The sequence below is a fragment of the Triturus cristatus genome, chromosome 6, assembly GCF_964204655.1.
Source record: "Triturus cristatus chromosome 6, aTriCri1.1, whole genome shotgun sequence".
In the NCBI taxonomy this organism is placed as follows: Eukaryota; Metazoa; Chordata; class Amphibia; order Caudata; family Salamandridae; genus Triturus; species Triturus cristatus.
In genome coordinates, this window is record NC_140589.1 from 910,754,534 (window position 1) to 910,782,057 (window position 27,524).

At 43.9% G+C, this 27,524-nt stretch overlaps 1 protein-coding gene across 3 annotated transcripts in view; it reads left to right on the forward strand.

Annotated features, from left to right (window-relative positions):
* MED23 (mediator complex subunit 23) overlaps positions 1–27,524 on the forward strand; it is a 467,463-nt gene that overhangs the window by 126,009 nt on the left and 313,930 nt on the right. For 2 of the 3 annotated variants that reach the window (XM_085611580.1, XM_085611579.1), the window contains exons 10-11: positions 2,998–3,093; positions 3,686–3,703. In XM_085611580.1, coding sequence (XP_085467706.1) covers positions 2,998–3,093; positions 3,686–3,703 — 114 coding nt within the window. The remainder of the gene's footprint in view (positions 1–2,997; positions 3,094–3,685; positions 3,704–27,524) is intronic. The other variant, XM_085611581.1, reaches the window with a different exon arrangement.

Here is a 27,524-nt window from a genome sequence, read left to right on the forward strand (position 1 = left end):
AGAACACGTGCACTGGGGTCCTGGTTAGCCGGGGTTCCATTGCATTTTAGTTCAAGATGCATCAAATACCAGGCAAAAAGTGAGGGGACTACTTGCAACAAAAACCTCATTCACATGGCCTGCTTCGTATAAGGGCGAGGTCTGTAAATTTCATCACAACCCTGAATTTCTTAGGGCTGGGGTAGATACCCAGAAGGCAGGCTTCGATATATTCGAATTTCGGTTTAACTGTTACAACAGAAAGGACCACCAGTGCCTCCCAAGAAGGGTGGAGATGTGTGCAGTTTTCAAAGCATGTGTCAAAAAACAGCGGGCGTATTTTGCCATCTGAGTCAGCTGTATGCAGTTTAGGCATACATTTGAGTTTGTAAGGGATGAGGTAGGCTTTATGGAGAGTATAAATTGAATACATTCGAAACCAGCATTACAGAATAACTTATTTGGATATACCAGAGCCCGCTGCCATTCCTTATCATTGTAGGTATGCTCAGAATATTCCTTCTGTTCTCAAAGCGGAAGATGGGGCTACCTTGTGACCTCTAGTATTGCTGTGACCATGCCTTGTAGTATGCAGCATTTATATAACGGCATGTGTGTCCTGTTCTTATTGTGTGTAAGCCTTATTGCCCGCTATATTGTGTGATTTTCCCATATTAACTGGAATTGGCCGTCATATAAGTCGCGAATGGCGACTAAATTTGTGAAGTCTTGGAGCGCACCTTCTTCATGGAGATCTCCACTGTGTGGATGTTAGCATCCAATCCATCATATGAGCAAGTAGGACTGATGTGTGCCCCTCCCAGTAGGAATGGCTCTGCAGTGATGTGGCGGATGCAAACGCTAGTGTAGAGCGTGTGTACTGAATACGCTGCCCCAAGGTGGCTACTACGCTTCGGACCAAGTAAGAGCGGTAGATCTTTCTTTCGTTTGGCAACTGGGGCGAAAATATAATACAGTTCGCCTTCCCAAAGTGTCAGAAGGTGTCTGGCACCCACTTAACGGTTTGGTACCCTAATAAGATGGCGCGCTGCGGCAGAGTATATTGAAAAGGAAGGACATAAGACTTGTCATCGACCTGCAATTCTCTGGCACCATAAAAGTCCAATTGGAACTCCTAGAAGGAGAGATCATTAGTCACATTCCGACATACATCATGTCGGCTGAGTATAGTGAGAAAGCATATAATTTCCTCACCAGTGAGGTAACTCAGCAACGCCTCTGTTTGTGCAGTTTGATAACCAGGGGTTCTATTGCTAGGGAAAATAATATTGGGAAAAGTGAAACACCCTTGTTGTCTTCCCCTGGAGATTTAGGGGTTGGGGATGCTGACGCCCGTCCTAACTCTGGCTGTCAGTTCAGAGTGCAGGACCTTCATCCATTCGAGTATTGGGGTGAGGAATGGTAAACCCTCTCAGCATACTCAATAAATATTCTCAGTTTAGAGTGTCAAAAGCTTGTTAGAGGTCTAGAGTTAGGCAGACAAAGTTAGGCCAGATCTCAGGGTCTGTCTCTAAAATGTGATTAAATTGTTTAGTTTTGAGGAAGGTGTCCCTCCTGGGGATAAAGCCATTTTAGTCTTTATTAATAAGACCAGGTAGTAACAATAGCAACCAATCCGCTATAATTTTACTTAATATTTTATATACTGTCTTCAAAATGGAGATTGGTCTATAGGAGGATAAGATTAATAGATCCCCTTCTGGCTTTAAGGTAGAGGTGACTATTGCCTCTTTGATCATCTACGGGAGGCATTTCTGGTCTTTTGCTGCATCGTAGTGCTTGAGCAGTAGTGGGACTAAAAAGGGATTGCATGCAGCTTAAAATACCATGTGTAACATACAACAATGTCTCTGAGGGTGTTAAAGGTCAATTTCAAACAGCGCAATTAATTGCTGGGAGCAGAAGGAGAAACCAGGGAGATAAGAACATTTTTTACAACATAGAGTAGAGTTTAGTAAATGCCTATATTTGTCATATGTAACTTCAAGCTCCCGCTTCCGCTCCCAGCAATTAATTGTGCTATTTGAAATTGACCTTTAACTAACACCCTCAGAGATATTGTTATATGTTACAGATGTTCGCCCTAGTCTCTACAGGGTTTATGGGCTACCTCCTGTAGTCTGATACTGATTAAAATACCATGAGCCTGGTGTTTTTCCTTTTGGTAAGTGAATGGATTGCATGCTGTATTTCATGCTCGGGTTTGGAAGTCACTAAATCTTTAGCAGCGACATCAGTTAACTGTTTAAAATGTACATCTTGTAAAAAGTAGTCTACGAGTATTTCCGAGTACTGCTCAGGGCTAGACTTCAACATAGTGTAGTAGTCTCAGAAGCACTGGTTAATTTCCTCCTGTGTTTAAACTGCCACACCCCCGGGTCCTAATGGTTTGTTCAGAAGGTTGTGAATTGGAATGTCAGGAGATCATTTAAGTGCTGGAGGAGAGGGAGAAGAGGTGGGAATGTAAATGAATCTCTACAGGAAGAGTGGGGTTAACAGCGTAGGGGGGGTGAGGGCTGAAGCAGTGATGCGGTTTCCAACTTTCATCTAGCCACACCTTTCATGTTTCCATTTCTCCTTCAATTCCTCACTTTTTGTCGCAGGTTCTCATTGATAATTTGCTTGGCAATTCCTCATACGTTATGTTTCTCCTGTAAGCCTGGTAGTCCTTATTTGCAGTTGTCCTGCAAGTTATTACGTTCTCTTTCCCGGGGAGCCCATATCACCCAGTTATCTTCTCTTTCTACTTGATCTCTTGGTACAGTCCATCATGTACACTTGCTAGATACTGCTCAGGGTTACTAAATTGGGATTGACATACAAATGTTTGGCGGTTCTACATTGATCTCATTTATGGTTTAACATTGTTTACAAGGTTTTATGAATCTATGTCTCAAGTAATCATTACAAATAAATCAATACCATTACTATTTCTCTGAATGCCTCAATACTAAGTCTTTAAAAATTACTTTTCTGTCTCCATTTTGTGTCTCCTAGGATCTGTTTGAGCCACAGACCGCCTTGCTGCGGTATGTGCTGGAGCAACCTTACTCCAGGGACATGGTCTGCAACATGCTTGGGCTGAACAAGCAGGTACTGCAGTGTTCTGTAACACACTCCGAAGGCTGCTCTGAGTTTGCACTCTTCTTCTTCTTTTCTTTGCTGTAGCTAACTAAACAAAACAGTTAGATTCAGCCAGTAATTTTAATTTGATTTTCTTTCCACTATCTTCTAGTTTATTGGACCTGGTACTGTCATTCTTTTGTAGCGTGATCTAGGGGTGTTATCAACCAAAAGCCCAATTATTTAAATTTTACCTTCCGTTATTTATTTTTTGCATTGCTTTTTTCCTATAAGGCCATCCTCAGGTAAACCTACTGCCAGACCAGTAGACCAGTAGCTAAATGCATCATAAGAAATGTTTTGATTGATTTATTTCGAAATTGAGCCTCCATCGTGTAGGAAATGACACTCCATTCCTTTGTTTTCTGGTATGTTTGTGTTCCTTGAAAGCCAGTGTTCACAGATCCATAGGACAGTCAGTCCTTGGTCAGGGAGGTGGACTTTATCATCTGACTTTGGGTTCCTTGAGGTTGGCCTCATAGTCACTGTTTTGTCTTTTCTTTTTTTCTTCCTTTATTTTTGTTCTGTCCTGTCTTGTCCTGCCCATCCTCCAATGCTCTAGACCCTGAACATTGCTCAGGTATGTTCACAACTTTACTGTTGTATTGTGACTAACGGTACGCTGGCTGCTTGTAGCCACTGATTCCAGTTAGAGAACATATACGTGGTCAGGGCTTGAAATTGGCTGGACCAACCGCCAAAATGAAATAGCATCTCCATTATCTTTTTCAGTGTCCCCTTTCTTACTCCAAATTTCTGCTCAAAATAAATACAATCTGATTAGCCCTAATGCTATTTTTTATAATTCTTATTGAGTTTAAAGAAGAAGCAACCGTGCAGTAACAGTCATCAGCAATGTAAAAGTCATAAAAATCAATAAACACAACAACACTTTTGAGTGATACTAGTTTTAGAATCGAAAGACATCATTTGAATATTGCCCATCTTTGTTGTTACAGTCTATGTTGGTGTATACCACTTCTTCCCCTTTAGCAATACAGTCCATCTCTCCAAGCCATGTGGTTAGTAGCGATCTGGCTTTCCCTATTATAATAACTTTAGGTAATTAATTGGCTGCTCTGCTGATTCCTATATGTCCTGGATTCTAATTTTGCTGGTGAAGAAGATTCAAGTGTGTTGGCCTCTCAGTAGTATTTTATAGGTACTGAAGGGCCCAAAGGACTTGGTTCAATTATCTCTGACTAAGGAATTGAAGAGGTGTGGTTTCGAATTGCCTATAATATTCTTTTAGGGTTCACCGTAAGAGCAGGATAGTAAAATAAAACAGAAGTCTTTCTCACACACTTTTAATACATATTAAAGTAAGGATTTGTTTTCAGTGAGATGTAAGTTTTGGTCACATATGGTGGACCTCTCCCAGAAGCATTTTTGTTACTGCATTCAAAATATAACAAGATGCCAAGTTTCACTGAATGTGAAAATTGTAATTAAAGACAAAAGATTGACCTTCAGTGGTGAGTCAGCAATGACATTGACCCCTAAATTTGAAGTCATCAAATGACTGCTTTGTAAGTGTGATTCAGAGTGCTAAATCGATGGAGTTGTTCTTGAGGAAAGTGTTGGATTCCTTTTCCCGAGTGGAGCCTCAAGGGGGTGGCTTGCTTCCATTGTAATATTCATCTGATTCTGTCCCTCTGGGTTAGGGAGGGTTGTTTTCAGATTCTCCCCATGTATTTTCACTAGGTTCTGAGGTTTGAGTTCATATAGTACCTAGTTTGTGGCTTAGTACCATAACGATTTTGGCCTCATTGTTTTCAGATTGAACACAGGTCTGCAGGTAGATCTGTAGTCACTGGGTTAGGTGGCGGTGAAGGTGTGATGTTTGGGATATTTCTGAATAAATTTTAGCAATGAATACCTGTTTTCCTCTTGCATAATATCCAGTCTTTAAAATGATTCCATATTCCTCCAGAAGCCAATGCAGGAATTTTAGTTTAGGGGTGACATGAGTAGATCACTTAAATCCTAAATTCTGTTGTGATTTCTTTGTGGATCACCTAAAAGTAGATTATTTTGCAGTACTCAAATCTAAATTGAAACAGAACTCTTGTATCACCCACTCAACAATTCGTTTGAAAGAGAGTAAGGGTGTGGTCTCTTACGGATTGTCCTTTTTATGTCATGAAAAACTGCTTTAATAGAATGTTTAAATATGTTTTGCCAGAATTCAGTATATGGATATTGAAGTTTGTTAATGTTCTGCAGTATCTGTAGGAGTATGTTAAACTTTGAAGGTGCAGCATTGATGACAAAGTTGTGTACAATGCAAGGGAATTTACATCTATGATGTGCTGTACTTGAGGTAGTGGGCTGAACATGAAATGCACGATTTCTCTCTCTGGTTTTTTAGTCACCATCAAGATTTTTTAGTGAAATGCTGTTCGCCTTTCAATAGTTGCCAATTTCTAAGTACTGGGAAGTGCTATAATGAACAGGACTGTTTACGAATGTGCCCATAAAGATATTGTGAAGGCAAGAATAGATTTAGAAAATCACTTTCATTACTTTGGAAAGTGAAAGAATGTTTTCCTCATCATAATCCTCATTGGCTGTCCGTTGAAAATGCCACATTAAGATGAACTTGACCATTCTCTTGTTATGTTTGGTATTTTATTATAGGTTTATCAGTTAGCGTCCTGGCGTCTTTGAAGTTGTGAAAATGTATATTCCCGTCTATGCTGTTATGTACATATTGAATGTAGGTTCACACGGGCTGCTACTGCCTCAGAAGCTGCTGTGTTATGCCATGGTAAACTGCATTGTTTATATCTACTAGTTTGCATTTTAAATAGGTTTATTCTTCTGGTCTAAGTTTACTTCATGTGTTATTCTTCCTTTGCATGACCACCATATTCTTATTGTTTGACTAAACCCTTGAGAACAGGACGTTCAGGAAGTACGCTTTGAAAAATACGTAAATCCCTAAAATACCTTAGTTACCAGTTTCTTCCCATTCTTTTTGCCCTCTGTTTTATCCCACAAATGTTCCCCGGAACATTCACCCTATATCATGTTGATCGTGTATTGGCATTCTTTGAACGTAATTGAAAAAAGGATGTCGTTTTTGATATTCATTCTGTTAGGTGTCCTAGCTAAAATTGTTCCCTAGTTTTGCTCATTTTGTAGTAGATAAAGTACCTTTTCACTATTTGCAGATCATTTTAATGCTTTGCTTCAGGTGTGGAATGTTGTGCCTCCACCACTTCTCTCATATTTACCATTCATAAATTTGCTAATATCTGCTGCACATTTTTCAAAACAGAGTGTACAGAAAAAGGCACAGAAAACGATTTAGGTACTTCATTATACTTATTCTTTCTTGGGGAGCTTAAAAAAACTCAACTAAAAAAAAAAGAGCAGAAATAGCAGACTAAAGTTTAGGCCGAGTTTTGGGAAGCCAACTGTAGGTAGCTGATACTGGAATGAATTCAGAAAGTATGTAGGTGTAATTTCATGCATGGCTGTGTGATATCTGTGCCCTGCAGCCACAGACTGCTGCATGGACCGAAAAGATGTTCATGATTGCTGGTTGATTGGCTAGCTAGGTGCTCCATCTGGAGCTCGCTATGTTTGGCCAGAGGCAAAAAAATAATTTTTGGGAAGTTTATGGTTCTTTCCTCAAAAGAGGAAAGGATGCTTGTTAGAAAAAAAGAATAATAAATTGCCTTAAAACTTACACCATCTGCTCATCGGATTTTATTGGTGCATGCAAAACCGAAAAACCACAGAATTTTTCCAGTATGGTGATGAAAGCAATTTAAATTTTCCAAATGCACTGCTGATCGCCGAACATATTATTCCACACATAATATCACACATGACATTGATAACCTAAAAATGGAAATTAGGAGTGTAGGAAAGTGCCCCTTTTTGACATGGTCACCCCCACATTTTGACTGGTAATTGATGCAATTTTGACAAAAGTACACTGGATTCCTACTACCCAGTTCCCTTGTGCCAGATCTCTTTCCCTAAAACTGTTCAATTGTTCCCCCAATTGCCAATACCTTTAGCACCCCTTTAAGTCCCTTGTAAATGGTACCCCAGGTACCTAGGGCCAGGTTACTAAAGAGGGTCTGTAAGGGCTGCTGAATGTATTGTGCCACCCTAAAGGACTCCACATCTCGCTTGTGCAAACTGCCATTGAAGGCTGCGTGACATCCTGCAGGCAAGAGTGAAGACACGACATGGCACACTTCCTGTGTGCCAAGCCTGCAGACACTGCATGTGATATATATTTCACCCCTACAGCAGGCCTTACAGCCTAAGGGTGCATTACATTACATGTGAGCACATATCTGCGTGAGCAGATATGCCCCTGTAACGACCAAGTCGGCTCTTAGACAATTCCAGTGACCAGGAAAGATATCTTGAGTATATGTACTAGGCACTGGTGATTAAGAGTTCCACAGTGATATGATGGCTTCACTGAAACCAAAGATGCTTGGTGTCAACCATCTCTTATTAATAAACCCTCACTGATTTCAGTGATGGATTTATTAATATATGCACCCAGAGGGTACCTTAGAGATACCCCCTGAAACCTACCAGTACACTAGTATACTGACTGGTCCAGTCCAACCTGCCACCATAGACACGTTTCTGACCCCTAGGAGGTGAGAGCCCCGCTCTCAGAAGTCAGGAAAAATGCTTGCTCTGGCAGGAGGTCTTTACACCTCCTCCAAACAGGATGGCTAGCAATCAGCGTATCTGGGCAGGAGGCTTCAAAACCATGCTGCATTTGATAAGCGACTCCGGCATCCCACAGAACTGGAAGATGCCATCCTCTGTGCGGAGGCCCATTTGGCACCAGGACAGGTGGGAAATTAGTGTGCGAAGTAGGTGTGGAGCACACCCAGGTCAGTCACACCCCTAAAGTGAGTTGCATGATGTGCCCCGCTTTGGTAAAATTCCTCTATCTCGGTGATGGCAGAATTTGGGAAACTGGGACCGGGTTATGCCCACTTCTCACAGGAAGTGGTCATATAGAGAGTGTAGTGACCAAAAAGGTAGTTCGACATTGGCTACTACTCTCCAATCTCCTAATGCCCCTAAATTTAGTATTTAGGGGACTCCCTAAATCTAGAACTTCAGGTTCCACTGAATGTAAAGAAGAAGAGGACACCGAAGAGCCGCCCCCGCAGGAACTGAAGACTGCTATTGACTTACGGCGGCAAACTCTGCCTGCAGCACAGAGACTCAACAATTGCAAAAACCTGACTCGTCATGCAGCTGTGCATCTGCCACATGCCCCAGAGGGTTGCCAGCACTTCGCCCAGTAGCCAGCATCTCCTTCGGAGTAGAGTAGCAACTTGCCTGCAGGCACCAACCGTAACGTCTGGTATAAAGCAGCTGCTGCCCACTGGGCCAACCCAGCAGTAGCCACCCAGTAGAAGGTCAGCGCACTCACGGAGATCATATCAGTCTTCCTGCCAAGCCTGAAGATGCCAGGACCACAAGTACAGACTTCAACAACATCACCGACTACCAGCCGCCGAGGGACATCAGCACTCAGAGACCAACACCAAGAGTGACCCAGTTGTTGTGTTTTTGTTCCCCCCTGGCTGGTCCTGACCGGTGGCACCGTCCTTGATGCACAAGCCAGCCAGCCAGCTGTATAAATCCTCTGCACCTGAGCCGCACGTGCCTAAGTAAAACAACTTGTCGCCTGTGCTCCCACGACTCTCCTAAACCAAGCTGCCAGTTAGGAGCTACCAGTCTTGTCCCTAAGTCCCCCCCCCCCGCCCCTTGCAGCATATTTCCAGATGGCCCTTATTAACTGTATAGCGTGCAATGCTTTCAACCCGTCCAGCACCTCTGTACCCAGACTCACCAGGACAGATACAACCGATCTGCAGATGGAACTTTGGTCCTTGTCCCTCTATGATGTCACGAACGAAAGGGAACCCACAGAAATGCATTGCAAGTATATGTATAATGTTAATGTTCTTTCTCACAATGGAAAGCATTATGCGTAAAAACGCATTTTTGGTTAACAATATATACACGGTAGTAGTGGTAAATAATTCGCACCTCTTCGGAAATACAAAGTATTTAGTGGGTATTAGTTGAAATAAATTCTTGTAGATTTTGGGGCTCATGGGTTTGACAACACCCTACTACCAAAGGTATTAGTTACAGTTATTGGCCAGAAATCCCATACTGTCTACAAAATTGCATTTCTAGTCAAACCGAGCACTCAAGCTTTATTAAAACAATTGGGAGTTCAAACATAATGATAATTAAGTAGAAACATAATTGTATTCAGCACATAAAGTATAGCGATGTTAATCTGTACAATCCATCTCTTAAAAGGTGTTCGCTCCAGAAAAACAGCTGAAGCGTGTTTCGTCACCAATGTGACTTTTCAAGGCTTGCCAGGTATAGGGTACTCTCCATACAGTAAAGATCTTATTCCAGCGAGTTGAAAAGAATGTTCCAAAAGAACACGATAATGTGTGGTCCTTGTAAATCTAGACAATGGAACAACTAAATACCGTTGGAAATCTAATTGTGTGTAGCCGGAATCATATTTCTGATTATTTCACGTGGGAAAGCTGTGTACGTTAACTTAGTAGAGGCTCCGGACCTGGAATCACTTCTACTGTTTATGGATCACCACAGTATTTTGAAATACGGTTCTCATTGTGATTCCGGCTACACACAATTAGAATTCCCACCGTATTTTGTTGTTCTATTGACTAGATTGAAGAGGACCACACATTATCGTGTTCATTTGGGACATTCTTTTTAACTCACTGGAATAAGATCTTTACTGTATGGAGAGTACCTTATGCCTGGCAAGCCTTGAAAAGTCCCATTGGTGACGAAACACGTGTCAGCTGTTTTTCTGGAGAAAACACCTTTTAAGAGATAGATTGTACAGATGAACATTGCTATACTTTAAGTACTGAATAAAATCATGTTTCTACTTTAATTATTTTTGTGTTTGAACTTCCAAATTGTTTTAATACAGCTTGAGTGCTTGGTTTGACAAGAATTGCAGCATTGTTGGTTAACACTGCTAAATTTGTAAAAAGTTGATTACAAAAAAGTACTTACCTGATTGCGAAGTTGTTGGGTTCAAAATATATAAAAATACCAGTTATTTTTCTAATTGGTGTGGATCTTCTTTCTGAGTGTGTGCATCATTTATTGACTCTGTATGTGCAACAAATGTCTACCACTACTCTCTAAGCCTAAGGATGCTTGACCATGTTACACTAGATAGAGCAACTTGGGATTGCTAGAGCAAGCCCCTGCCCAATTATAAGGGCTACCTGGACTATTTACACAGCATACCTCTTTTTCGTATACTATATAAAGCACCAGCATCCTACAGGGAGGACTTGTTCTAACCAGTTAAGTTGGATTGTCTGTAGGCATCCTCCTCCTGGGGCTCTCTTGTGGTCTGACAACTCCCAGTACACTGTAGGAACTTTAAGGTACAGTAAAGCTAAAATGGCTTAGAATTGAAGCAGATATAGATTGCCTAGACCCAGTAGTCATCTCAGTGGGGCAGAGACCAGGGCACAGAATAAGCAGACTGTTGCATTCACAGGGAATGAAGATCACCTTCAATGAACTGCTGTCCCTTCCCTTATCTCACTCACCAAATACACATGGAACCGACCAGAGGTTTTGTCCCATCCACAAGTGTAGTAATATTACTAGTGTCCCTATAATTCTAATTATCAGCCGCCAACTATCTGTGTCAGATAACCTTGCAAGGTAATGGCCACCCTCTACTGTCGGTGGGGGCACACCCCTACCCAGTAGAGCTTCGGCTTAACTGTTAAACATTAAAAGGGAAACATGGATCACTTCCAGGGGACTCAGAAATTGTTAGTCCTCTGGTAGAACACATAAGGTATGCCAGAAGAAATTACAATGGAGTTGGGGAAGGTTTTTCCAAAACATGCTAGGACATGTTTACCTAAAGACCACAGAAAGGTTGGGGCACAGTCTTTGCTGCCATCTATACTAAAACTCTTGGTGTTCCGTCTATTGCGGTAATACCTGATGTCCTGAAACAAATTCAAAATGAAAAAGGTGCAGATCCTGCTCTGAACTTGGGTATGAAATTACTGAAAAACTTCGACAAGGTCTCAACAATAATATTATCGAATATCAAAGGAGAGGCAGCATCAGTGGCGATCAGCCAGAAATTGAGAGAATTTGATGTAACAGAACAAGTTTTGGATTACAGACACCTGAACACTTGTTCTAAAACATTTGCCGTGCAAAATGCTCACAGTACAGCATTAATGAATAACATTGTGCGTAAAAAATCTAAAACCACATTGGATATTTCAAATGGTTTCTTTTGTCAGAACATAGCACCTGAAAGTAGGTACTTGACAGCTTGACAGCTTTCTCAATAATGGGGACCCGGCGTCACTTTTGTCGACTCCCACAAGGGTTCAAAAACAGCCCGGGGTTAATCTCAGCAAGAATAACGGAGTTACTACAAATTTATGATGATGAGGCATTGTCATATGTCGATGACATATACTTAACAGGAGATGACCTGGATAGGCACTTGAACAGGGTAAATGCCATAATACTGGGATTTGCCTCTGAGGGCTTCAAATTCAATTTAAAAAAATCAAGAATTGCCCATCTCAATGTCCTTTTTCTAGGATATGAACTTTCAAGTGAAGGCAAAAGCCTAGTAGCAAACTTTATAGAGAAATGTGCGCTGCTCCAACCTCCAAAAACACCGATTCTAGGTTTCCTGAATAACTTGTATTCTAAATTACGCAGAAAGGGTTAAACCTCTCTACGAATTAATCAAACAAGATTTCAAACAAAGATTGGACACAGGAACACACAAATATCCTGCGTTCACTACAAGCTGACATGTTGGCAACAAACCACTTACAAACACGCGTGAATATACGTAACTTAGTGATCCGAATAATACGGTGTCAATGCGGATTCACCTACTTAACGTTTAATAAAGGTGAAAAAGTACAGATTACATACAAATCCCATTTGTACACACAAGCGGAAATGTGCTTCACATCAACAGAAAAAATTCTGACAGCAGTTCAAATCGCTGTAGCAAAAGAAAGAGCTCTAGCTCAGGGGAAACGCATTATTGTCGTGACTCCGGTACCAGCCTTAGAGGCGGTAACAAAAGCGAGCATTCCGAATGCAAAAGCTTTACATCCAAGAGAGATACAGTGGGTTAATTCTCTTGCTGCAACAGATGTTGAATATATTTTTGATCCTTATTTGAAAACTCAAGCATTCCTGCAATATGAACATGAATGTCCTCTGCCTATTGAGATTCTCCCTCTTGACCAGTACGAATTTATAATTTATACTGACGGATCAGCACAACCCGCTACCGGGAGTAAGCAAGCTGACAGTGCAGCATGCGCGATCGTTAAGTCGTATGCGCGATGGTAAATTCCGACCGATGGTCACTAAAACACAGTCTCTAGGAGACTGTACAGTTCAACAAGCTGAACTACAAGCATTCAAATTGGCCCTTGAAAATACGGATCGCAAATTCCCCACACTGATAGTGTGCGATTCCTTTTACTATGTACAATCATATAATGAATATTTACAGAATTGGCTTCAAAATGGTTTCAAAGATGCAAAAGGTGGCACAATTAAGCAGAAGACGCTTTGGGAACAAGTAGTTCAGTTGAGAAGACGGGCTACAAAGCACTAATGTGATACACACGCGGAGTCCTCAACGTGATGGCGTTCACGTTGCAGGGAATTCATTGGCTGATGAAGCCGCAAAGGGGGCTGTGCAAACGGCTTCCGTAGCTGCGATCACTCGTTCAAAAACGAGAATAGACAGTGAGATATTACTGGCTGTCAATGCTTCAAACAAAGGCAGCGGCGCAGCGTTAACTAAAAAGTTTCCACTCAAATACTCATACATAATTTTGCGAACAATGTTCCGTTTGCTTGAATCCCTGGAGTGGGGTATAGGGTAATTCCAAACATGGAATATAGATTAGGACTAATCCTAGCAGCATATGAAGGGATAGCCTCTGCACATGGCGGTGTTTTCGCCACAGTATCATTATTAAAACGGAGATATTGGTGGCTCGGCATTAGGAAACAGACCAAAAACTATGCTTTGGAATATGAAATATGCCAGAAGATGAGTCTCTACAGTGAAACGTCCTGCGTAAACACCCCTGTTAATTTCAGATAAGCCATTAGCTTGTGTTTACCTGGATCATTGCGGTCCCCTTGCAAGGGATGGTAACTATAAATATATCATGGTCGCAGTAGATTCGTACTGAAGGTTCCTATGGATGTGGCCTCAGCGCTCGGCTGACGCTCGAACTGTTATAAAAGATTTGCGAGTCTTAATCGGCATATATGCAACTGGCATGCTACACTCTGACCAGGGCCCTGCGTTTAGCTCTGGAGCTTACAAAGAAGCCATGGCCAGTCTGGGCGTTGCATTGCGGTACTCTTCTCCATTCCATCCTGAGGGAAATTCGGTTGTGGAAAGAAAAAAACGGGACATAAAGCAATCTATAACAGCTAGAGTATTAGGTACGGGTTGGTCAAACATCTTTATGGGAATTAGGTATAAATGGCCGCACACTGCTCGTCATACCAGCAAGTTGCCCCATGGAACTATGGGCGATGTAGTAGCGACGGCGAGTACGCCTATGCTACGAAGTGTAAGAATAAGTATGTGTCGCATTAGCCATCCCTGGACACGTGTTTCGAGGTAGTTGCCTCTCGTCAGCAGGGAGTAGGTAAGTGTAGAGGGGTGCCGTGTAGACTGCCTGCAATTAAAAATAGGTAAAGTACCTTTCAAGGCGCGCAGGTGCCGGTCAAAGACTCGTCAGTCCGGTAGCTCAGGAGAGCCGTAAGGAATTAGGTATAAATGGCCGCACACTGCTCGTCATACCAGCAAGTTGCCTCATGGAACTATGGGCGATGTAGTAGCGACGGCGAGTACGCCTATGCTACGAAGTGTAAGAATAAGTATGTGTCGCATTAGCGTCTACCAGAGTTCCTTGGGGCTACTTGCTGGTGTGACGAGCAGTGTGCGGCCAATTCGATTTGTTACATAAAGGCTCCCTTGAGCCATTCGGGCTGACGAGCTCTGGACCTGCACCTGCGCGCCATGAGAGGTACTCTACCTGTTTTAATTACACTTTGGCAGTCCACCCGGCACCCCTTTACACTGACCTCCCTGCTGACGAGAGGCAACTACCTCGAAACACGTGTCCAGGGATGGCTAATGCGACACATATTTCTTTTCTAACACTGTGGCATAGGCGTACTCGCCGTCGCCACTACATCTACCAGAGTTCCTTGGGGCTACTTGCTGGTGTGACGAGCAGTGTGCGGCCAATTCGATTTGTTACATAAAGGCTCCCTTGAGCCATTCGGGCTGACGAGCTCTGGACCTGCACCTGCGCGCCATGAGAGGTACTCTACCTGTTTTAATTACACTTTGGCAGTCCACGCGGCACCCCTTTACACTGATCTGCTCCCTGCTGACGAGAGGCAACTACCTCGAAACACGTGTCCAGGGATGGCTAATGCGACACATACTTCTTTTCTAACACTGTGGCATAGGCGTACTCGCCGTCGCCACTACATCTACCAGAGTTCCTTGGGGCTACTTGCTGGTGTGACGAGCAGTGTGCGGCCAATTCGATTTGTTACATAAAGGCTCCCTTGAGCCATTCGGGCTGACGAGCTCTGGACCTGCACCTGCGCGCCATGAGAGGTACTCTACCTGTTTTAATTACACTTTGGCAGTCCACGCGGCACCCCTTTACACTGACCTGCTCCCTGCTGACGAGAGGCAACTACCTCGAAACACGTGTCCAGGGATGGCTAATGCGACACATTCTTCTTTTCTAACACTGTGGCATAGGCGTACTCGCCGTCGCCACTACATCTACCAGAGTTCCTTGGGGCTACTTGCTGGTGTGACGAGCAGTGTGCGGCCAATTCGATTTGTTACATAAAGGCTCCCTTGAGCCATTCGGGCTGACGAGCTCTGGACCTGCACCTGCGCGCCATGAGAGGTACTCTACCTGTTTTAATTACACTTTGGCAGTCCACCCGGCACCCCTTTACACTGACCTCCCTGCTGACGAGAGGCAACTACCTCGAAACACGTGTCCAGGGATGGCTAATGCGACACATACTTCTTTTCTAACACTGTGGCATAGGCGTACTCGCCGTCGCCACTACATCTACCAGAGTTCCTTGGGGCTACTTGCTGGTGTGACGAGCAGTGTGCGGCCAATTCGATTTGTTACATAAAGGCTCCCTTGAGCCATTCGGGCTGACGAGCTCTGGACCTGCACCTGCGCGCCATGAGAGGTACTCTACCTGTTTTAATTACACTTTGGCAGTCCACGCGGCACCCCTTTACACTGACCTGCTCCCTGCTGACGAGAGGCAACTACCTCGAAACACGTGTCCAGGGATGGCTAATGCGACACATACTTCTTTTCTAACACTGTGGCATAGGCGTACTCGCCGTCGCCACTACATCTACCAGAGTTCCTTGGGGCTACTTGCTGGTGTGACGAGCAGTGTGCGGCCAATTCGATTTGTTACATAAAGGCTCCCTTGAGCCATTCGGGCTGACGAGCTCTGGACCTGCACCTGCGCGCCATGAGAGGTACTCTACCTGTTTTAATTACACTTTGGCAGTCCACGCGGCACCCCTTTACACTGATCTGCTCCCTGCTGACGAGAGGCAACTACCTCGAAACACGTGTCCAGGGATGGCTAATGCGACACATACTTCTTTTCTAACACTGTGGCATAGGCGTACTCGCCGTCGCCACTACATCTACCAGAGTTCCTTGGGGCTACTTGCTGGTGTGACGAGCAGTGTGCGGCCAATTCGATTTGTTACATAAAGGCTCCCTTGAGCCATTCGGGCTGACGAGCTCTGGACCTGCACCTGCGCGCCATGAGAGGTACTCTACCTGTTTTAATTACACTTTGGCAGTCCACGCGGCACCCCTTTACACTGACCTGCTCCCTGCTGACGAGAGGCAACTACCTCGAAACACGTGTCCAGGGATGGCTAATGCGACACATACTTCTTTTCTAACACTGTGGCATAGGCGTACTCGCCGTCGCCACTACATCTACCAGAGTTCCTTGGGGCTACTTGCTGGTGTGACGAGCAGTGTGCGGCCAATTCGATTTGAAACATCTTTATGGGGTCCAAAGCTCTTTAAACAATTTGCCAAGAAGTTCTCTAGGGGGAATCACTCCATATGAGGTCCTATTTGGGACAAGAATGTGGGTCCCAGATCTTGAATGTGCAGGCACAGTGATGGAAAATAAACCTTTTGATATCAAAGATCATTTGGCTGTTTTACAGGACTTAAATGAATTAAGAACGAAACAAAGCAATGTCATCCTGAAGCCAACCACCACTGGGGAAAAAACAGCTGTCCCAGCAAGGCCTGTCTGGATTCCAAAGCTTGGGAATCTAGTCAGAGAAAAGATCGCGGATAAGAAGGAATTTGGGCCTTCTTACAGACAACCAGTACCTGTCCTAGCAATCCACGGATCAAGAACAGTACTTCTGCCGCCCCTTGCTGGGAAAAAGGAGAAAAGATTTGTGTCCATCGACCACATCATGTGGCCAATACTGAATAGTAGGCCAAGTCGACTCCAACCAAATAGCAGACACACTCCTCTAGCTGCTTTCCAAGAGGTTCAAACTGAAAGACTCCTCACCTTTGAGACTCCCAACAGTAAAAAATGAAGGGCAAAGCAACAATGCTATGGAACTCGTTCCTCTGTAAACCCAAATAACAGTTCGTCCTGATACACCTGTCTACACCAACGTAACATGATCAACTGGTGCCAGAGATTTCAACTAATCCTGAAGCAATTCGAACCATTGACAGAACTGCCTCTGGCTATTTCATTAACTTTGATACGTTTTCTGAGGATCACAGCGAACCAGAAACAATGCCAGCAAAAGAGACTTTGGAAAAAACAAGCACAAGACTCTTTTCATCACTTGAAAATGACTTATCTGGTTTCACCATGGATTGAACTATGGATTATTTCTAGAATTTTCTTTCTACTTTGGCTGGCTTTGGTAATAACTCTGAGCATGTTGACAGAGGGAAGATATATTCACTTGGACACAGAAAGCAGAACTGTGAACTTACTTTTGAAACCACACAAATCCACAAATCATCCCATCGTGCAGCAAGAGACTTGTCAGCAGTGAACATCACAGCCGTTCCTATACAAGATGGTATAGTTTGGGACAAAACGGATTATGATATATTCGGTCCGTCTGAACTTGTGAAGATTCCACACTTATTCAAAATATTATTAAGTGACTTTATTACCTCTACTACCTATTCTGAAGATTGGGACTTTGAGACTGTTAAAAACATGATGTCTTATCTAGAAAGGTCTGCTGCATTTTCTTACCATGAATATTTAGAGGGTTCAACCGACTATGAACAGCTTTTTTGTTACAACCTCTATGGTAATCATTTCTTGCATAAAACTACAACTCCTAGAAATGTATTTTTGTATAACCAATGGGAACATTTTCCTACACCACCGAGGGGTAGCTCAAAAACATTTGAAAAGAAGTTTCTATACTTTTCAGGATACAATACATCCATCCCAGAAACATTTTATTATAAAAGTATCAACAAAACAGGAAAGAAAAATATGTTAACAACTACAAAACAGATCTATTCTGCATCCTTGACCAACTGTCTAGGCAGGGTTTTGATTTTTGGAAACAAACTATTGACACAAAATCTGTCTGGGGCACAAAAGATTGGCAAGTGCAGGGGATAGAAGCTTTGTTTAGAGCCTGCATCATTCCACAGCAGATAATGTTTTTGAATGACACTGTCCAACAAACGTCTTGCCTTGGATTAGCCAAGATCAAAGACATGAACACTCCGTCCATACCTAAATCTGCCAGTGGTAGCACTACACAGGGGGAGGTCGACGTACATAAAATTCTACAAAACAGAACAGATTCCGAATGGGAAAAATGGTTGCTCTGGCCCATAGACACAAACAACTGTCAAGAAAGATTCCTGAACAGAACACAGGGTTTCACAATCAGTAGGCCAGACCCACGCTATGTCCAAAGACGCCATCCAGGGGTAGTAACAACATATAGTGTAGGAAAATGATGCCTTGATTGGCTGCAGACATCTACTCTAGAGGATGTGAAACAACACTTCTCTTTACTTAAAGACGACGCAGACCTTAGGGATTTCTTGCTAGGACCAATAAAACCGCGTCAAAAACGTTTCATATATGCAGGTATCTATGCTGCTTTGAAATATGGAAGGTTACCCAAGCAGACGCTGCAGAAAGAATACGAGAAATTGATCATATTAATTTAGAGAAAACTCTCGCTGTAGTCGACAATGGGTTAACAACTCTGTCATCCAGGATATATTCATTGGGCAACATTGTATCCTCAGCAATAGACATTGTGGAACAAGATTTGGTCCAGTTGCTACAAGGCCAGTCTCAATTACATTCTATTCTGTCATTAGGCTGGACGCTACAAATCTTGCGTGCAGGCTATGTGCCTTGGCGTTTCATTAACACGTCTTCTCTGTTCTCAGAATACAATCTCCCTGATATACAGATTGAACTGGCGCAAAGGGGAGCTAAGTATACAATGCTGAGCATTGAAAAACTGGAAAAAATGCCATTTACGGTAGCAGAAAAACCAGCTACTGAATGGATAATTCATGGCAAAATAACTCTGCCTATTACAACCTTGCATTTTCAGTATTGCCTCAAATACATACCAGCGGGAAAATATGAAAGGTTGGGTAAAGAATACATCAGGACATCCTGGGATTTACCTTACACACACAGATGTTGGAGTGGGGGCGTGAAGTGTTTATTAGCGGTACAATCTGTGAAAATGCAGTTCACATGCAGTATGTTGGGATATTAGTTTACACAGGGCCTGTAGCGGTTCCATTTCAAACTTACCCTGCCGCCTGCAGGGTTCACCAGCCGCTGTGATTAATCCAACGTTTGGACAACTTTCAAATGGGAGTTACCTCATGTTGAATGATCAGAGCTGTTGCATGTTGCCAGGTATCCCATATCTAGTAACGGTTACTTCCAGGGGCACTTGCTGTATGCAAGTCTTGTTCCCCCAAATAGACACAGTCAGGCAGTTGCCTTTATGGCCTTCACTGAACATCTCTTCTATACGAATTGATACTCTAAGCAGACTGAAAGCCATTCTTTTGCAGAAAACTGTGCCTTTGACCTCTGCCAAAGAAACCTATGATCTACAAATTGCAAGGACTTCGGCTGAGATACAGGCTCTTTTACGTACCAACTGCCCTACACATTTCACAGAAATGTTGGGACGTATCTTAAACATGTCTGATGCGAGCGGTATTGTGCATGTATTTAAGACCATATGTTCAGGACTGTTAACACCTTTTCAAGCAGTCCTCGGAATCATTCCAAACTTTATGCACTCAGTGTTTGGTGGTCTGCCGCTTCTTTTAGCACTCATTGTGGGAATCCTATTTTTGTTTCTCCTGCTACGCTATGGCAAGCCTATCTACCAACGTCACTCCCAATAATTTGGAGAAATGCTCCTAGAGAGTACAACTACTGGGTTTACCTTGTCTCAGAGAACTGAACGCCACATGGTTTCTGCCATTCAGACCAATCTGGCAGGATTGTATCTTACCTGTTCTGCGTTGCCTGCTTTGCGGTGAAGAATGCGTGCTAGACATATGTCTGACACTTCCATCAGTCATGCCTACGGATATCGATACTCTGCTGGACCCGATAACGGCCCATGCTCTGTGTTGTCCCCAGCGGCTACCAACCCTGATGACTGCATTCATTTAGATCTCACATATGCGACATGCTACTGCTGAGGTACGAGACTGATCAACAGGCGCACAGGTAACATCGAATACTGCTACTGACGATGTTCCACATCTATATGCATTTAATCTTCTAAATTAGGTAATTGACCTGTCACCAATATCGGTGGATGATTTCTTGTCTACAGGATTGGAGGATTACATGTTCTCTCCGACACCTTCCGCTAACTTTTGATTTTGCTTACATTGTACCAGACAATCACTGAATTTGACCATCATTTTTCTAAAAACAAAATAACAAAACTTGGAACTTTTCATTTTTTCGCTTTATCGATTTTTTTTTTTGGTTTTCTTTTGGCTCATGGACTCTGCTTATAGTAGAACCATTCATAGAGAATAGATTTCCTTGAACACTTCCAGGAACACGTTGTCATCTTATATTTTTTAACACGGATGTAATCCTGACATGAAATGGTTTGTTTTTCCTTTCTGTACCATTGAACCATTTCATTGTATGTATATTTGTATATACTTGTGCACATTCATTTAGCGATCGATGTAATATGTTTTGCTTGGAATGAGACTTGCTTTAATTATGTACAGCACCATTGCTTTTTAATGCATAGCCACTGTTTTTAGAAGACGGCTTTTATGCTTTTAGATATGTTTTTAGTGAATCATGTGATACTCTATATTTACATATTTATCATGTTTAGCATTTAGTAATGTCGTTCTATCGAAAGTGGAGTGGGTGTTGTGTGTCACTTTAGATACCCGTATATAGGTCTATTGAATCATGTCCTTATATAGGCACAATTCGACTTGTCCTTATTTAGACATACTATTCCAGTCCTTATTTAGGCATTGGCCATGCAGATCCAAATACAGGCATGGTCACCTATATCCGTCCATTCCGCGTCACAACGAGTTCTTAGAAACCAGACCCTTAAGCTGTTGGGATTTTTCCTGCTGGGATTATTGATATCTCCAAGAACTCATCTTTTATGCATGTACTACTATTCCTTAGGGGTTCATTCATGACTTCTTCCTCTGCCCGTCTTTACGTCAATGCTAGCATTCCTAGACACCTTCCAGGTATAAATATACCTTCACTTGCCCTAGCAATTCACAGCACGCCACAGCTCAGCTATACGGCTCGCCACGGCAAGTCCTGAAGAAGTTCGAGGCCCCGCCTGACGCACTGAACAGACGCTGTCTTCCCTGCACGCAGAGATTCCAGCTTCCAGTGTTCCAACTCACCTTGCGGGGTGTTAGAATTCGCGATCTGGAAAGAGATTCCCACCTCTCTCATTCTAAGGTATGGAGCTGACTAGAACCTAAAGAAATTCTTGGCATCTCCTATAAAATACTAACTTAAGCTCAGACCAACTATAGCTTAAAATCAGCACCTACTTCCTACCTCGCACTACATACAAGTTAGGTAAACTGGGGTAGAATTATTTAGAAGCACCAGGTGAGTATCCACTTTTAGCCTGTGTATTTATGTGTATGTATAAAGAAATAGGTCATAGCTAAAGACAATGCTGTTGCAGTTTTACTTCTTCTCACTGCTGACTCTGTGCATATTATATCTTGCTTACTGTCTAATGATCATGACAGCTCAGATCTCTTACACGAGAACTAAGACTGTTCAATAAATCCTTTTTTATTGAAAACGCCCGTCTTCCTATTTTTTGTGTAACTCTAAAGAAACTAAGCATGCACGATTGACTGAGTGAAACTTTTATCTATTGTTTCCACGATTCTGAGACATGTTCCGATTCTGAAAGGAAACAACGTTGTCATGTTTATGCGGTTGTCAGAAACGAATCCCTTCTTGTTCATTCGAGTAGTTTCTAGTGACCTATGAGTTAGCTGGCACACAAGTAATTAAGTTGAATATACTCAATAGGAGCATACTTACCTCAGTCCTATGCACAGAACTATAGTGTATATTATTCCAATGCGCAGAGCCTATAAGGGAAATAGGAACTACACTACAGCCTAAGCCATGTTTTGGTTACTGCCAGTTTGGAATCAGGAAGCTGCAGTGACACTTTCACCAAGTCTACAGTGAAGCATAAGAAATCCATAATTCTGTTTGTTGGCAACTAGGCCATACTTCTATTTTGGTAGAAAACCCTCCATAAGATCGCTATTTGTACGCCCTAAACCGGACATTACGTTCTCCGTCCATGAACAATATATTGTCCAAGTAGAAAATGATCCTCAACCCTTGAGCTTGGAGGGTGAGCAAGTGCTGCAATGACAGGTGAACTTTGAACTGGATATTCCATTTTTCTGTGCAGAAACTGAGCAAATGTTGGTGCAGTAGAGGTTCAGCACCCAAAGATAAGCATTCCAGGGCTCTACTCAGGCTGTCCAGTCACCGTCCATTAACCAATCCCATAACTGTTTAACGACCTCTGTCTGAAAATGCTTGTAAATGGTGCAGATGCTGAACTCTTGTAGACTTGTCACAGGACAAAGACTGGGTGGAAGAAAAGATCTTTTAATGCTCCTTGTCTTTAGTAGGTTGCCGACCTCTTGATCTACTAGTTCTTGGTATTAAAAAGAGAAACTGGTGGGAGTTTGTCTTGTCAGTTAAACTTTGGTTGCACAGCACTCTATCGGGAGCTTCTCTGCAGTCTGCAGAACCCAGGCCTCAGAATCTATAACCTGACAGACAACATACTATTCTCCCCCCCCCCCCCCCCACCTTTACACAGGACGTAGGGGAAAGGGTTATCTGCCATATTTTCCTCACTATTTCTGGTGCCTTGAATAAATCTTCATGCACTCTTCAAGCACTCAGACTCTAGAATGAAAGAAAGGACTGAATTTGCAATGTACCTAGCTGAAACCCTATCATTTGGTGTCTTAAGTATCTTTCTGTTTCTTGCTGTGTTCGACCCCTCCAAAATCCCAAGAATAGAATACCTTGTGCAGAGATTTCATGGCTTTGTCCAAGGTTATTAATGTCTAGATAAACCTTCCCAAGTCATCCACAAATGGCTCCCCAAAGAGCTTACCATGCACAACCACTCTTGCTTCTAAAAAGACCTTCTCGCCCTCAAGAGTGTTGATCTACACCTTACTGTGAAAATCAAACTCTTGACATTCATTAGAAGACAGAGGGTGTGCTGCACTCAACCAGACAAAATATCAGAAATAAGGGGGTTGCCCGTTTCCTTGGCGGAATCCACTATTATCTTTGTGACAGAACCTGTGATGTCCTTCAGTTCACCCTGGCATGTGTGGAGTCCTAAAGTTGAATCTGATTTCTTACCGTTTTATTAAGAAGCTTGCAAGTTTTGCCTGGGTTTATGGAGCCACGTATTGGGTGTGGGCCCAATTGGTGTTTCACAGATAGAACTCAGCAAAATTAAGTAGACCTGTACTGCCCTCCACGTTCGAGGCTGTCTTAGTCTCTCTGGTTGTTTGTTTATTCGTTTAGCTGCCAATTCTCCTAAGGAAATTTTTAAAATTGCTAAATCCTTAATCACTCCCCCTCCCCCTGAGCGTCAGTCACTTGACGGCGCAAAAACCCGTTGCAATAACTTAGCAATTTTCTTCTCCCAGAAGATTTCAACTATCTATTCCTCTTTCTCCATAGCTGGTGGGAACTTGGAGCCTACCACCACAATGGACCCCGACACGATGACTTCTTGCCTGTTGGACAAATTCCCCCTTCTAGACTCCTCCTTATTGGATGGAATAATCCCTAAAGTCACCTCGGGTTCCCCTAACGACCCAGCACCTCCTCAGACTCTTATCAAAGTAATCGACGTCATCCGTCCTGCCATCCTGGATGTCCTCAATGCTTCCATTGCTTCGAATTCTGTCCCAGTCCAATGGAAGTGTGCGATGGTTAGGGCACTTCTGAAAAAACCCACCTTAGATCAGAACAATTTGGCCAACTTTCGCCCTATCTCCCTACTTCCTTGGATGAGCAAACTTCTTGAGAGACACATTAATAACATCTTAGTGGACTATTTAGAATCTAATAGCCTACTATGTGTCTCTCAGACGGGTTTCCGCCCTCAGCATGGAACTGAAACTGCCCTTATAGCAGTAACAGAAGAGACTAGAGCGGTGCTGGACCAGGGAGGAAAAGCAGCCATCATACTACTCGACCTCAGTGCCGCGTTCGACACTGTCAACCATGCCATCCTATTACATCGTTTGAAAGGCATGGGTGTGTCGGGCGCGCCCCTGGAATGGCTGACTTCCTTCCTGGATGAGCGTTTTTTTCAGGTGTTCGAGGGTGAGACGATCTCGGCCAAGCAACCACTCAGTTGTGGGGTTCCGCAGGGTTCGTCCCTGAGCCCCACTCTTTTTAATGTTTATATGCAACCTCTAGCAAATATAGTTCAGCCCTTTGGTGTGCGTATCGTCACCTACGCAGACGACACCCAACTGGTGGTCTCTTTGGACCACTCGGAGGGGTCATCTAACACCCTGGGTCTGTGTCTAGAGGCTGTTGCTGAGTGGATGCATGCGTCTTGTCTTAAACTTAACGGGGAGAAGACGGAGATCATGTTATTAGGTAATTCCTTACCGAACACTTTGGCCTCTATTTGGCCTACATGCCTTGGCACTCCTCCCCTCCCTAAGCCCCAGATAAAGAGCCTTGGAATCTGGCTTGACAGGGCGCTTGATTTCTCGGTCCAAGCCACCAAGACTGCCTCAACTTGTGCTGGGTTAATGAAAATGCTCCGCAAGGTCCTTCCTCTGCTCCCTTTCCAGGCGAGGAGAGTCATGGTTCAGGCCCTGATTCTCTCTCGCCTGGATTACGGGAACGCCTTATATTTGGGCGCCCCTGTAGCGGTGACCAAAAGGCTCCAAGTCACCCAAAACTGTGCCGCCCGGCTATTGTTTAATATTCCTCGTTGGCAATCAGCTAAGAAAGCCCTTAAGGAGCTTCATTGGCTCCCAATGACTGCCAGAGCTCAGTTTAAGGCGATGTGCATAGTGCACAAATCTTTTCATCGAACAGGCCCTGTGAGAAAGTGGCTCTGTATATACTGTTCCCTAATAGGTACAGGGTGTACAGAGTCCACAGTCCCCCAGAGGCTGATAGAGGTCAAAGTTAGGTATGACCTTACTCTCAAAAGTGGTAGCTTGGTCGAGCAGTAAGGCAGTACCAGAGGACAGTGTAAAGCATTTATTGTACACACTCAGTCAGCAAATGGTTTCACACACTCAATAACTGAACTCTAGGCCAATGATTTGTATATATAAAATATATGCTTGTTTTATTTTTAGAACCACAAGGGGGTAAAAATATACTTTCTCAGAATGAGAGGTTGAATATAAATACTTTTGTTTCAAGCAATAAATTTGTAAAACAGTCACAGTTGGTTGCAATAAACAATCCTATTTCCTAAACATAACAATGCATTGAGCTCAATGGTAAATTCAGGTTATTTGTAATAAATTACTTTTCAGATTACTTTTGGAATTCCAGGTCTGGATCCTAGAACCAGCCTGGGGGCAGTATTCAGAATCAAGTGATGAAAGTCGACTTAATAACTGTAATGATTTTTAGATAATATTTAGCTATTTCAAAAGTTAGCACTTAGAAAATATTTCACAGAAAACATTCAATGGATCTCTATGGCAAGAAATTCAAATTGCAGGTAGAGTACTTTATCGTTACTTTAGTAATCCAGGACTGGGTGCCTAGACCCAGGACTGGGGTCCTTATCAAAAGCAGGTAAGTAATTTCGTTTGCAGAAATGGTACGATTTTAAAAGAATATTTCAAATTTGCAAAAGTAGACACTTAGAAGAAATTTCACAGAAAAGCAGACAATGGTTTCCTATGGGAGAAAAATGAGTTAGAAGTAAGTATAGTTGTGAACACTTTTCAGAGTCAGGGCTGGGCACCAAGATCCAGCACTGGGAGCTCACCTAGGAGCAGGTGAGTAAATTCGTTTTTGTCACTTGGCTGATTTTTGGTGAATTTTTGCAGTTTTGAAAAGTTCACACTTAGAAGATTTTTGAAGAAAAAGCCAGTCAATGTTACCCTATGAGGAAAATGAAGTTAGCGGTTTAAGGGTAAGTACTCGACTGGTAATGTTGAAATTCCGGGCATGGACTCAGGGGTCCCCCAGTGTCAGGTAAGTACAGTTGGTTCACCCTCAGCGGTTTCAGGACGGCCGGGTGCAGAGAGAGTTGGGCCCAATGTTATCCTATGAGGGATAGGGGGGCCTTGGTTGGTGGCTGCTGTCTGGCAAGCCACGCGGCTGTGGGAGCTGGGCTCCTGGTCACTTACTCAGGGCAAGTGGGGAAGTAGGTTAGAGTAGAGAGGGCACTGCCAGGGCCACTCGGGCGGCTGGGTGCAGGGTGCTTTTGAGCCTTAGGGCGCTCAATGGAAATCAATGGGAATGTTCCGGTTTGGAAAGAGGCTGCAGGCTCGGGGACGAGGATGTTTCAGGTGCCACCACCACTTCGAGAGGTAAGTTGGGTAGTTGTAGGTTAGGTGGGTACCCCGGGATTGGGCACAGGGGGTCGCAGGGCGCCGGGTGCAGGGGTGCCTTTTGACGTCGGGAATCTTACCCTCTGGTTGATCGCGGCTGGGGTGGCACTTGGTTCTGAGGCTGCAGGCTTCTTCCGGGATGTCGAGGGGGGTCCTTGGGTGCCGGACTCGGGGTCACAGTCGCCGTGGGGTCGTCCTCAGGGTCTTTGTCCACTCCGGCACTGGCCAGGCTTGGCTGGTGCAGAGTGTGTTGGGTCCGCGGTCCCGGGCTGGTGCCAGGGATAGCAAGTAGGTTTCTTGAGTAGAGCCTCTACTCGTGGGAGTCCCAGGGGCTTAGAGCTAAAGGGTAGCCAGGTCCTCCGGGGTTGGTGAGGTTGCTGGCCACGTGGGATGCCGCGCTGGTGCAGGTTCGAGAGTCGACGGGCCGGTAGGGCTGGGGCCAAAGCAGTTGGTGTCTTCTTCTCTTTTTAGCAGCTGCAGGGCAGGTCTTTGTTCTTCTTGCTCTTCTTGTCGTTTTTCTATCTGGAATCTGAGGAAGGAAGGTTCAGGGGGCCCCTAAATACTAGATTTGGGGGCGTTACAGGTAGGTGAAGGCCAGGGACCAATGGGTCCTTGTCCTGGGGTGGGTACACCCCCTATCCTGCCTCTCTCCTGTGGGAGGGGGGCAGTAGCCTAATCCTGATAGGGTAGGGCCTCCCATCTTCAAGATGGCGAGAGCCCGGAGATGTGCTTCACCTCGCCTCCCCCACCTGAGGGGTGGGGTGGGCAGGCTGGCACATCCCCTGTCCTTGTATGGGGTTTCCGGCCAAGCTTCCCGCCAGAGTGGGGGGTTGCAGTGGCCTGGGGAAACTCCAACTGGCGGCATGCCTTTGAAGCTTCCCTTTGCTCATCCTGGGGGAGGAGATTTCTCACCTCACCCAGGATGTGCATTGTTGCAGGCCCGGGAGAGCAGGGGCTCTCCCACCCAGGGGTCCAGCAACGTGTCTGCTGTGTGGCAGCCTGGGCAGCCTCAGAGCAGACGTGGATTGCAAGTTAGCTGTAAGGGGGCAT